This window comes from Perca flavescens, chromosome 9 (genome assembly GCF_004354835.1).
Source record: "Perca flavescens isolate YP-PL-M2 chromosome 9, PFLA_1.0, whole genome shotgun sequence".
Lineage (NCBI taxonomy): Eukaryota > Metazoa > Chordata > Actinopteri > Perciformes > Percidae > Perca > Perca flavescens.
Window position 1 is genome coordinate 19,417,598 of NC_041339.1, and position 12,061 is coordinate 19,429,658.

Genomic DNA, 12,061 nt, shown 5'->3' on the forward strand with positions numbered 1-12,061 from the left:
AACACTACATTGTATTAGTCATCATCTAACATATTTGAAAAGATTATTTCGTAAGCCCTCACCTACCTCTGATCTCCAGCTTGGCACGCGAGGCAATGCCTTCGGCCTCACAGCAGTACTCTCCAGAGTCTCTGATGGTGGTATTCTTGATCACCAATCGCGCCGAGTTCTTCTCCACACTCATTTCATACTTTGGGCTCTGCCTGATCAAATGGCCATTTTTCAGCCAACGGATAGTGACTTCTGGTTTGGTGATCTCACAGCTCAGCTCTGCGTCCTCACCAGGTACCGCCTTGACATTCAACAGCTCCCTGAAGATGTGCACTGGCTTCTCTAAAGGAGAGGAGAGGGGAGAGCTTGGTTGCTTAAATGCATCTACCAAATGGCATATTTCAAAATAAAACACAGAGACAGATATCCCCACAAACACGGATAAAACAGTGCTTATCTTGTTTACCGAGAAAGCAAGGTATTCACCTTTAACAAAGAGCATGGTCCTACAGCTCAAGTCCTTAATTGTAAAGACCACGTCTCCAGCGTCAGTCAGTATAGCATCTTTAATGGTCATCCTATAGTTACGGCCATTGTTGATAACCTGGATGCGGCTATTGGGGACCAACACCTGGCCATTGATGATCCAGGAAGGCTCATCATCGAGATCATGAGAGAGGTGACAATCAAAAGTGCAGCTTTCGCCTTCCAGGACAGTTGTTGTTTTCATACGTTGAACAATAGTGATATGTAAGTCTGTAGACAGATATAGTAACAAATCAGTATTATATATATTTAAAGAGTACCATTACAGTGAGAGAGACATTTACTGCAACACCACAGAAAGTCATTTAACAACTTTTATGACAGAATAACTGAGTACCTTCTTGTCAGTTTTAAAAAAAATGTTACTTGAGGTTCACAATTCAAAACTGACCCTCTGAAAGTTGCTTTCATCATTCTATCAATAATTTGGTGGCACTGTTGTGAAAAGGCAGACAACTTAATGTGAACACTTGATTTTCAAGACTTTCCAAATAACCAACAACATTTTTCCTACTACTCACCATGTACAGTAACTTTGGCCTTGGTCTGGCTGGTGCCCAGGTCACAGGTGTACAGTCCAGCATCATCCTTGCTCAGGGAATGGATGATCAATGCCATGGACTTCCCAAACTGAAGTAGCTCATGTTTATCATCAGCGGTAAGGAACATACCATCCTTCCTCCAAACAGGGGTCACTGTCTCTTTGGAAATGTCACACTGCAGGCAGACTTCCCCTTGTTCTTCTCCTACTGCATCCTCCAGAGACCTCAGGAACACTGCTGGGCGCTCTGGAGCCAAGATCAGCATACATAAAGTGTGCATGTTTCTCATAAATGAACAAACAGAAATGCAAGCATCAGGAAAAACTAATCATACACTTCAGTTATTCCCCAAGCTGACCTTTGACCTTTAAGGTGGTTGTCTCAGAGAGAAGGCCGGCTTTGAATGTGACCCTGCTCTCCTGTGGTCGCAGCGTCTTTATTGTGAGGCTGTGCATAGTGCCCATGTGCTGGATCCTATTGATGGCGTTGCAATAGAGGCGGACATTGTTAAGGAGCCACTCCACGTTGGCGACCACATAGTTGAGCTCACAGGAGAATGTTGCCATGCCCTCCTCCTCCATTTCCACTGGCTCCAAGTGTTTGACCAACTTCAGTGTTCGCACTTCAATAAAAGGGGAAATAAATGACACTAAATCATCGACTGAACTAACATACAGAGGTAAAGTAATATAAAACAAAAAAACATTCTCCAGTACAGAAAGTGTTATTACTTTATCTCACACCTCAATTTCTTCCCAAAACCATGTTTAACCTACCCTCAACCTTAACATGAGCTGTGCTCTGGGAGCCCCCAGCCATGCAGCGGTACTGTCCTGCATCCATCCCTGTCAAGCCATGAATGGTCAGCTGTGCTCGCTTCCCTTCCCTTTTCATGCTGTACTTGTTCGAGGTCTTCAGAGCCGTACGACCTTTAAACCACCGCACCACCCTGGGAGACGGGGAAAACGCACAGCTCAGAGTCACAGAGCTGTTCTCCTTCGCCTCTGCATCGTCCAAGTGGCGGGCAACCTGGAGAGGTCGCTCTAGAAGGGAGAGATGTAAAGCTGCTTAATGAGACACTCCTGCAAAACATATAGTAGATAGTCTAACTAGCTGTCTGGATTCACCCTGCAGAGATCTGAGGAGCGGTTAACCATAGTCCTCCTAAATCAACAGAGTTTAGAATGCCAACACAAAGAAAGCAGAAGGTGTGAGACATCTGGACTAAAAATAGGGACTTGAACAATCCCGGAAGTGGAACGTCATCGATATAGACCAAACTGGTATGACTTATTTCAGTAATAATCCGTTCGCAAATTAGCCTCACTGGGTAACGTTATTAAAGGTCCCATGACATGGTGCTCTTTGGATGCTTTTATATAGACCTTAGTGGTCCCCTAATACTGTATCTGAAGTCTCTTTCCCAAAATTCAGCCTTGGTGCAGAATTACAGCCACTAGAGCCAGTCCCACAATGAGCTTTCCTTAGTATGGGCCATTTCTGTGTCTGTAGCTATTGAGGAGGAGAGAGGGGGCATGGTGGAGAGGGTGGGGGTGTGGCCTTGACCAACTGCCACTTTGCTCGTTTGAAAGCCATGATGTCTCTCTCTCATGGGTGGGCCAAATTCTCTGGGCGGGCAAAGCAGAGAAAGGGGAGGTAACCTTGCTCCTTATGACCTCATAAGGAGAAGATTCCAGATCGGCCCATCTGAGCTTTCATTTTCTCAAAGGCAGAGCAGGATACCCAAGGCTCGGTTTACACATATCACCATTTCTAGCCACTGGAGGACCATAGGCAGGCTGGGGGAATGCATATTAATGTTAAAAAGTCATAAAGTGAAATTTTCATGCCATGGGACCTTTAAGATAATGTTACCTGGCTAGCCTAGCTAGCTTGCTCTATAATTTATTTTTGCTCTAATCATTTCATCCAAAAGGAATGCAGATCTCATTGACAAATTCAAAGTGCTTTATTCACGGTCTCTCTTCCATGCTCAGACCAGGTTCAGCCAACTCACCTTTGACAGTAAGCTGAGCAGTGGAACGACTCTTGCCAGCTACAAAGAGAACAGGGCCCGACATGGAGCTTTCTGTGGAGGTGAGACAGAGGCTGTGGAGGGTGCCTTTCCTGTCGATGTTCACTGCTGCGCTAGGCTCCAGCACCTCACCGTTCAGGGTCCACCGGGGAGGCCTCCCTGATTTCAGGCTGGTCTCCACTTGGAACAGCGCTGGCTCTGGCTCCATCACCTCCACTGAGCTCATCCCCCTCACTATTCTGATAGCCTGTTCTGCATGTACAGCCATAATACACATTACCACTACTAATACAACTCCAGACTTATAACATTACAAAAATCACTCTTGATTGTATAATTTACACATGAGAAATGCATGAGCACATGGGCATTACACATGTTTTTGGGTACAAGAATGCATACATGTACTGTTAGTAGGCCATAAACCTTATTTGATTTGATTGCTGTGACAGCAGGCAGCTTACCCTCCACGAGAAGCTGACAAGAGGTGTTGTCATCTCCTGCATCACAGGTGTAGGTGTCCTCATCTGAAGAGCAGACGTTGTCGATGGTCAGCTGCCTGTAGACATCTTGGCTGATCAGTTGGTATTTTTTACTGGGCAGGAGCTCCTTCCTGTTCTTGTACCACCGGACCTGAGCATTAGGCCGTGACACCTGGCACTCCAGCAGACCCCGGTGGCGATACATGGCTATCTTGACCCTCAGAGGACGCACTATTTGGACTGGGAGCTCTGAAGAAGGGAGGAACAGGCTGGTAAACCTTAAGCGAACAATCCCTCCATAAATCCATGTTAAATCATGACATAAACAGTGTGGTGACTCACCTTTCACTGTGAGAGTTGCATACGAAGAGACACGCTCTGCAGTGAATCTGATCTCTCCAGCATGCTCTGGCCTGACTGACTTGAAGAACAGGGTGTGAGTTTTACCTGCAATCAGATCAAAGGAAAATGTTTTATCCTTTTTTATGTATTTAACCAGGTTTTATATTTTCTTTACACCTAAGAACTGCCTGGTGCAATCACTATGACAACTCAAACACAGCTTCTTAGCTTGGAAACCATGTAGTTGGTCTCTCACCCTGGTATCTGATCTTGATGTTGTCCCCAGGTCGAATTCGGCAGTCATCTCTGTACCACCGACCATCCAAATCCACCTGGTTGACCTCACACAGGAAATTCACAGGTTGACGCTCCATCGTGTCAACATTTTCGAGCTCCTTAACTATGTGGATGTCCCTAGCTGGCCGAAGATAACCAAACCATTACTATAAAACCAACAGAACTTGATGAATCTGCTTGTCAGATCGCTCTTATAGCAATAATTATAATAATAATAATTAATAAGGCTAATATGTTGATGTTTAGCAGGAATAATGTTTACCATGTTCACCATCTTGGTTTAACGTAGCAGCATGTTCACATTTGTTTGTTAATTAACATCAAACACATGATGGGAATGACATTAGTTTTGCAGGTGTATAAACCAATGTATTGGACAAATTGAAATTTTGATCTGATGATGGTGCTTAGTAAAAGTTTAGGGGATCCAAGTTATTACAATTCATTCTCTGGGGACCATGAATGTTTGTATAAGAATACAAAACCATTAATACAATAGTTGTTGAGATATGTCAATACAACCCAAAAAAATGTCAACATGCTAGTGGTGCTAAGGAAAAGTCAGGGGATCAAACACGTCACAAGGTTTCATCCTTGATGCACCATGAATGTCTGTAAAAGATTTTATGGCAATCCATCCTACAGTAATTGAGATATTTCAGTCCTGAGTGGTCATGTGCTGACTTACTGACCAACATAACCATCCCTAGAGCCCTGTAACTAACATGGCTAAAAACATTTAGGCATTATTTTTTCCCGATTGGATAAACTAAGATTCCACAATGTACATGGTCCTCTCTGTTTTTCTTACATATGACCTCTTATTATGACTTATTTACTCATTCGTAATTGTATACATTAACCTATTACGTGATGTAGTAACACAAGAGTGCGGTCATATTTTAATTACATTTAGGCCTTAGTCAGGTCTATTTAGCCACCTTACCTGTGACACTGAGTCTGCATGAGGTCTGAATGCCGTTGGCCTGAAAAGAGAACAGGCCTGCATCTCCCAAAGCCACCCTGTTCAGTACGAGGGAGTGCTTCTTCCCATGTGTGCTGATGCGCCAGTTGGGCTTTGACTTAAGCTGCATCCCATCTCTGGTCCACACACCCTCGATATAGGCCAGATTGAGTTTCACTTCAAAGGAGCAGCTCTCACACTCAGACACCTCCACATCTTCCAACCCCTTCACCACCTGCAGACGGTTCTCTGGCACACAAACACGCAGCATTAGAGACTCAAATGCTCATTTGCTACTACACTGAAAATGACCACTTTGTGTGTGAAAGAGAACTTACTTGCAGCAGCTACAATTCCTCCAGGTATATTGTCTCCCATGCCCCCTCCTGCTCTTCTCTCAGTGTGATTGGGGAATTGTGTTTGCTTGTTGCCACAGTTATCACAGAAGGACTACAACTATTATATGATGAAAAGATATATCAGGTAATGGCTTAGAAGAAAACGAATAATCGGTTCAGCCGTAAACACATCATCATGTTGTTTTAGACAAAACTCCATTTTACATGCCAAACAAATTCTTCTCAGGCCAATAATGATATAAAACCATCACTTCCAAAACGGCAACATTGGCATGTCAAAATGGATACACATGGCATCACTCTGAAATGGTTGATCCCTGCAATAGCATGCCATTCCTCCTCAGTACTGAAGAGCAGAGTAATCTCTGTCACCTCACTTGGCTGAGCTCAGCACTACCAATATAACCTCAGCTGTGATGCCACCTCCATCAGGCTGCATGCACTGAACTGAGAAGAAGGGAAAGCTTTAAAAAACAAACGAGAGGCCAAATAAGAACTGCCAATCACTAAACTGATTGATATATGTGAGATCGTGACACACTTTTGGAGGTTGGTTCCTCCCACTATCATTATGAGGTTTTCAAAGTACTCTAAGAGGAGGGTCATTCTTTCTCATTACCTACCAGCTAAAATTCACATTACAGTAATGCATCACACAATTTCACTGAATCTGCCAGCCATTATCTAGATTACCTCTTCAGGCCTAATCAGTTCTGATAGCCATTGAGATCTTCTCTAACATGTAAGCTGAAAAAATACCATGGAAATAAAAAAGTGATGAGGTGAGCAAACTCAAAACAGCTGAGAGTGAAAGACTTTGACCTTTTGTGAAACTTCTGTATCTTATAATACAACTCTGCAGTATATGATTTAACTTTAATTAAAACATTTTCCATCAAAGTATGCAAGCAAAGAGATAATGCCAAGAAAAACTACCAAAATAACACAAGAACATGTCAGATCACCTGCAGCAATGCACCAACCTTCAACTTAGACTGTAGTTTTCTGGAAAGAATAAATCCTTGCATGTCCTCTTGTGGCACCAATGACAAAAAAACAAATTACCTTCACCTGAAAAAAGGGGATAGAAACATCCACCATGGCAACAGATCTGTCCGAGTCTTGTCTTGTTACACACAAAGCCTTTAAGATTAACAACAAACGTTTAGCCAAAGGAAAGCATGCCCAGGTTGGCAAGCTGCGTCCCTGTCCCCAAAGCAGAGAGCCTATAGCGCTTTCTCTTTTTTTCTTTCTTTGATGGAGCATAGGGCTGAACAGCTGACATATCTCTCCCCACATGCTAACCTCCAAAATAGCCTTCTGTCAGTATGAGGGCAAAGATAGCTTCGGTTTTAATGGTGTGAGGCAACTCATGTCCAGCATCAATGGAACAATCAAAAACAATCAAAATGTATACAATATGCTTAGCGTAGTTGTTTGATGGTTTTCCAGTGTGCATGAATGAGTGAGAGACAAGCTTAGCGCAAATTACTTGAAGGTTGTTTGAACAGAGATCTAAAATGACGAAGTAGTTTTCTTATCATTATACTAATCCCATTATTGTATAGTTTAATCACATGCTGTTTGCAATTCTGACCCATATCTGTCAGTGTCCTAAACCTTGGGTTAGACCATTCGAAGTCCATGGATCTCCACAGGGAGTATCCACCACTGCTGCAGTTGAAAGGTCACAAAAGATTAAACAATATGAAGACACACAAATGACATGAGTATAACGTGGTTTGCTACCCATGATTGCTAAGCTTTCAATAGAAAACATTCAAAGTAACACAGCAGCCTTCAGTGCCGATAATATTCCTCTAGCTCCTCCAACTCAAAAATATGTTGGGCTGAGGTTTTTATTTGTATTACAGTAAAACAACAAGACTGCCAGACAGAACAAAGCCAGCACTACCCAGCATTGTGTACGCCTCAGTTTGATAGACAGCTCCATGTGCCACTGAGCACTCCTAAATCGAGTGAAACTTGACAGGATAATCTCTTGGGGCACAAAAAAACAACTTGTCGTCACTGAGAAGGGAACCAGTCTCATTTTACAGATCTCCTGCAGCCAATTTATTACAAAGCTTTTACTGTAGCCGCTTTCTTAGACATTTGAGCAGGAAAGAGTCAATTTAAGTACACTATGCTTTTTGCTTATTGCTAAATGCTAATTTCAAAACATGATGTCATACCCCTTTGAAGATTGCGCTCAAATAGACCTGAAGGCCCCCAATCTATCCCGCCACAGTGAAAATGGCCAACTTGATATCATGAAATGTAGGCCTTCTCGTGTATAGCATCTTATTGATGGGGCACATAAGCTAAAAATAGAGCAGTGTTTAAGGAACCAAGGCAATGTGAGGATGTGTTGAGTGAATTTAGAAGTCGACAAAACAGCTGAACACTCCACCTAAGCCTCTGGATCTGTGTTTGGAAACCCTCCCCCTTTTGTGTGTCACATGTCCTCTAGTCCAGACACCTGACAGTGGTTAGAGGAATATAGAAATGTTTAACACATATTTAAAACAGTGTGTTCTGTTTCTCGCCCTCAAATGGTTTTGCAGAGGTGATAATCTTTATTGATAGATAGATAGATAGATCGATAGATAGATAGATAGATAGATAGATAGATAGATAGATAGATAGATAGATAGATAGATAGATAGATAGATAGATAGACAGACAGATTAGGGTGACCAGACGTCTCCGCTTTCCGGGGACAGTCCCCGGTTTCGGTGACCTGTCCCTGGCTGGAGCTGTCCCCGGAAATGTCCTTGTTTTTCACTGTGATTGACACAACCGAAATTGGAATGAAAGAAAGAAAACATTGACCTAACGTTTAGTCGTGCACCCTACACGCGCAGGCTCAAGACAGCCAGAGGAAGCACTGCTCAGAGCTCAGAGATGTTCTAAAATGCCCATTTTACGATGCTAAAATGATTGTTTATTTAGATGGAGTCTGGTGGGTTTAGTGAATGCAATTTCGCGGACTTCTTATGTTTAAAAAAAGGATCTTACTCTTTAACAGAAAAGTCGACCTCCTTAGAAATCCTTTCCATAATGTTGTCAGACACTTGTCTTAATATTAATCTGAGCCTGTCAGTGGCAAAACGAGCACTTTTATGAACGTAAATACAAGCTGGACAATTGACATCCTATTAACTTACATTGTAGCTTGTTTTGCCGTTGCCGACTGCAGCGATCTCGTTTAATACTGGACCAATGTCAAAGGAAAATATTTCCTCAATAGTTAGGGCCCTAGCGCCAACAGCGGCGAAGACCCTTTTGAAACTGAAGGAATTATTATTTTCCCGGCAAATTAATTGCCTTTTTGAGGGGCTTAACATACTCAACAATTCACCAAAATTGGCGGCCGCATCAAGTCTGGTGAAAATGTACGTATTTTAAGGGTTTCGGGAATAGGCGCACAAAAATGGCTTGCTAGCGCCCCCTAGGAAGTTAAAAAAACAGGAAGTCCGCCATTTTGAATTGAAAGTTTGAAATTAGTGCGATTTTGGCCATTTCCACATGTCGTACTTTAACAAACTCCTCCTAGAGATTTCATACGATCAACTTCAAATTTGGTCTGTGCCATCTTAAGACGTTAAAGATGAAAAGTTATTAAAAGAAAAACTTTTCGTCCTAGGGCATGGCCATGGTGGGGCGGCCATTTTGTGCGTTTCGCCATCGAAACAGGAAGTGGGTGTAACTTGAGTCCAGTTGGCTCAAAACATTTCAGTATTCATTAGAGATGTTCCAATACTGATACCAGTATTGGTATCGGCTCCAATACTGCCTATAACGCTGGTATCGGTATCGGGAAGTACTGGAGTTTATGTACCGATCCGATACCACATAATAAAGCCCTAAAGAAAATCTACGTTAAAGTAGTTTATTTATGGTCTTTTTCCGTTATAACTGACTGTCAAACTGGAGAATAAAAGAAAGTTCTGTGGCATTCATTGTTTATGTTTGTTCATGTTTCACAAAGACTTTCACCTGAGCCAGACCGACAACAAAAATAGAAATCATATCACATCCATACAGGGATAGTAGTATACAGCTGTTAAAACATAATAAAATATATGACACACTGGTATCGGATCGGTACTCGGTATCGGCCGATATGCAAGTTCAGGTATCAGAATCGGTATCGCGAAGCAAAAAATGGTATCGGGCCATCTCTAGTATTCATAAGAGTCCAACCCTGAGGACATATAAAGGCCAATATTTACTCAAAGTCATAGTGCTCCCTAGTGGCAACAGGAAGTAGGCCTAAAAGTCAAGGTGCTATATTTTAATGAATTCCTCCTAGAGATTTCATCAGATCAACTTCAAATTCGGTCTGTGTCATCTAAAGACCTCAACGATGAAAAGTTATTAAAAGAAAAACTTTTCGTCCAGCGGTGTGGGCGTGGTGTGGCAGCCATTTTGAGCATTTATTGATGAACAAAGAAGTTGTCCTAACTTTAGTGTAAATTGTCCAACTGACAATTGAAGAGTCCAGGCCTGAGGACATTTTTAGGCCAAAATGTTCTTTTGGTCATAGCGACCCCCGCTGGCAACAGAAAATCAGCCTCATATGACAAAACATCCGATTTACATGAAACTTATAATGTGTGGTCTACAGATACTGAGCCGCCCCCTATACTTTAACCACGCCCACTTACTCAGGCCATGTAACATTTTAACCATTTAAAGTAGATCACTGAACTCAGCAGAAAGTTCCTTCTTCATTGGTGATGGTTTGGCCTGCATAAACCATGCCCTCTTTCATAACTGGTGACCTATTTAAGGTAGAGTCTTGTGTGAGGTATCATTGAACTCAGCAGGGAGTTCCCTTTTCATTGGTGACAATTTGCAGTGTCTGAGTGCCGCGCAAATGCACGGTCGCAAGGAGCGGCGCCTGCCAGTAACCCCGATGCACGCAGAGGCGCGACGGACCGTCCAATGTTGCTTGCAACTTTAATTTTAATTGTATCCAATACTCAATGAGATGTTGCAGAAACAAGCCCAGCGTAAAGCAATAAAGCAAAAGCTGTCAGATAAATGTAGTGCAGTAAACATTACATTTCCCTCTGAGGTGTAGTGGGGTAGCCTACAAGTATGAAGTAGCAGCAGGGGCGATTCTAGGATCAGACCTTTAGGGGCTCAGCCCCTAATGAGAATGTGACACGGATATAGTGCATGCAAAAGTGTTAATCTGCACCATGAAATTACCAACTTCTTCACAACCGCACTCCTGCTCTCCCTCTGACAGATAGAGACTCAGCTAAAGGCGTGAGTCTGGCACAACTACCTCAACCAGAATCTAAGCTTTCCAATGATATTAACGCCAGTTGCTATGACAAATGGTTTGCGAGAAAATTAACATTCAACTTACATGAAATGTTATCATATTTGCATTCTGCAAATCTCTGCACACCCATTATTATCTGTAAAATATCTCACAAACTCTTCACTCCACACGTGCATCGGTAGTAGGCCTACAACAAGCGGTTCCCGAGTAATCTGGTTTTGAAATTCCAACAAATTTCTACATGGTCTCCAACTTCAGGCCAAAATTATAATGTATTCTCATGTAAACTATGTATGTCAGTATAGACATTTTTGTAAATTGCTTAGCCAGTGTATCCCTTCATAATGGTTATTATATTGCCAGATTCCAGACAATCCCGCTTACTTATATATATCCCACTTACAAATATGAATATATTTCTACTGGTATGCTTCCAAGTGACATTAATGCAAAAATATGAAGAAAAAACTATTCCACCTGTGTGTGCATGGTTATAATTCTGAAGTGCAAAATAGTTCAGGCTACAGCACAAATATTTCCATCCATAGATAAGAATAATCAAGTCTAACCTCAGAATTTCTTTTCAAAGTGCACCAGATTGATGCATTTAAACTTTTAAATAGACAACATTTTCTTACAGGGGAGCATGCCGATGGATCCCCCTAGGGGGGCTTGTGCCCCAGTGCAGCTCTAGGTCTAGTGACGGCAGTGTCCCTGTTTTAAGTTTTACAAAGATAAAAACATATTTACGCTTCTGGGCTGAAAATGTCCCCGGATTTTGTCTCAGAAATCTGGTCACATAGATAGATAGATAGATAGATAGATAGATAGATAGATAGATAGATAGATAGATAGATAGATAGATAGATAATTCCACATGTCACAGCAGCAGTACTAACGAAACAACACTAAACAAATAGAAGATATTATTACATGCATCTAAGGTTACTTATCGTGTCGCTCGGCCTGTGTGGGTTGTATTACTGATATATCTATAAACTCAGAGCCCTTAAAATCCCTGTTTTAACTATTTGTTCACTTAGGTAAATTACATTACATTTCTCCAAACTAACCTGTCTTGGATACCCAAGTCATTTCACATTATTTTAGTACTTTATTTCTCGATGGCTATACGTCATAGCCTACACAATGGAGTGCAAAGTGGATTTAGAAAGAATTATTTTGAAAGTCCCAGACCGGA

General features: G+C 42.0%; 1 protein-coding gene across 1 annotated transcript in view; it reads right to left on the reverse strand.

Moving 5' to 3' along the window:
- Positions 1–5,577, reverse strand: part of obscna (obscurin, cytoskeletal calmodulin and titin-interacting RhoGEF a) — a 46,390-nt gene extending 40,813 nt beyond the window's left edge. Inside the window, exons 1-11 of the mRNA XM_028587719.1 lie at positions 5,538–5,577; positions 5,182–5,448; positions 4,195–4,356; positions 3,939–4,043; positions 3,579–3,845; positions 3,097–3,366; positions 1,856–2,122; positions 1,438–1,701; positions 1,059–1,325; positions 478–747; positions 67–333 (exon numbers count right to left, since the gene is read on the reverse strand). Of these exons, the coding sequence (XP_028443520.1) occupies positions 67–333; positions 478–747; positions 1,059–1,325; positions 1,438–1,701; positions 1,856–2,122; positions 3,097–3,366; positions 3,579–3,845; positions 3,939–4,043; positions 4,195–4,356; positions 5,182–5,448; positions 5,538–5,577 (2,446 nt within the window). The remainder of the gene's footprint in view (positions 1–66; positions 334–477; positions 748–1,058; positions 1,326–1,437; positions 1,702–1,855; positions 2,123–3,096; positions 3,367–3,578; positions 3,846–3,938; positions 4,044–4,194; positions 4,357–5,181; positions 5,449–5,537) is intronic.
- Between the last annotated feature and the right edge of the window lie 6,484 nt (positions 5,578–12,061).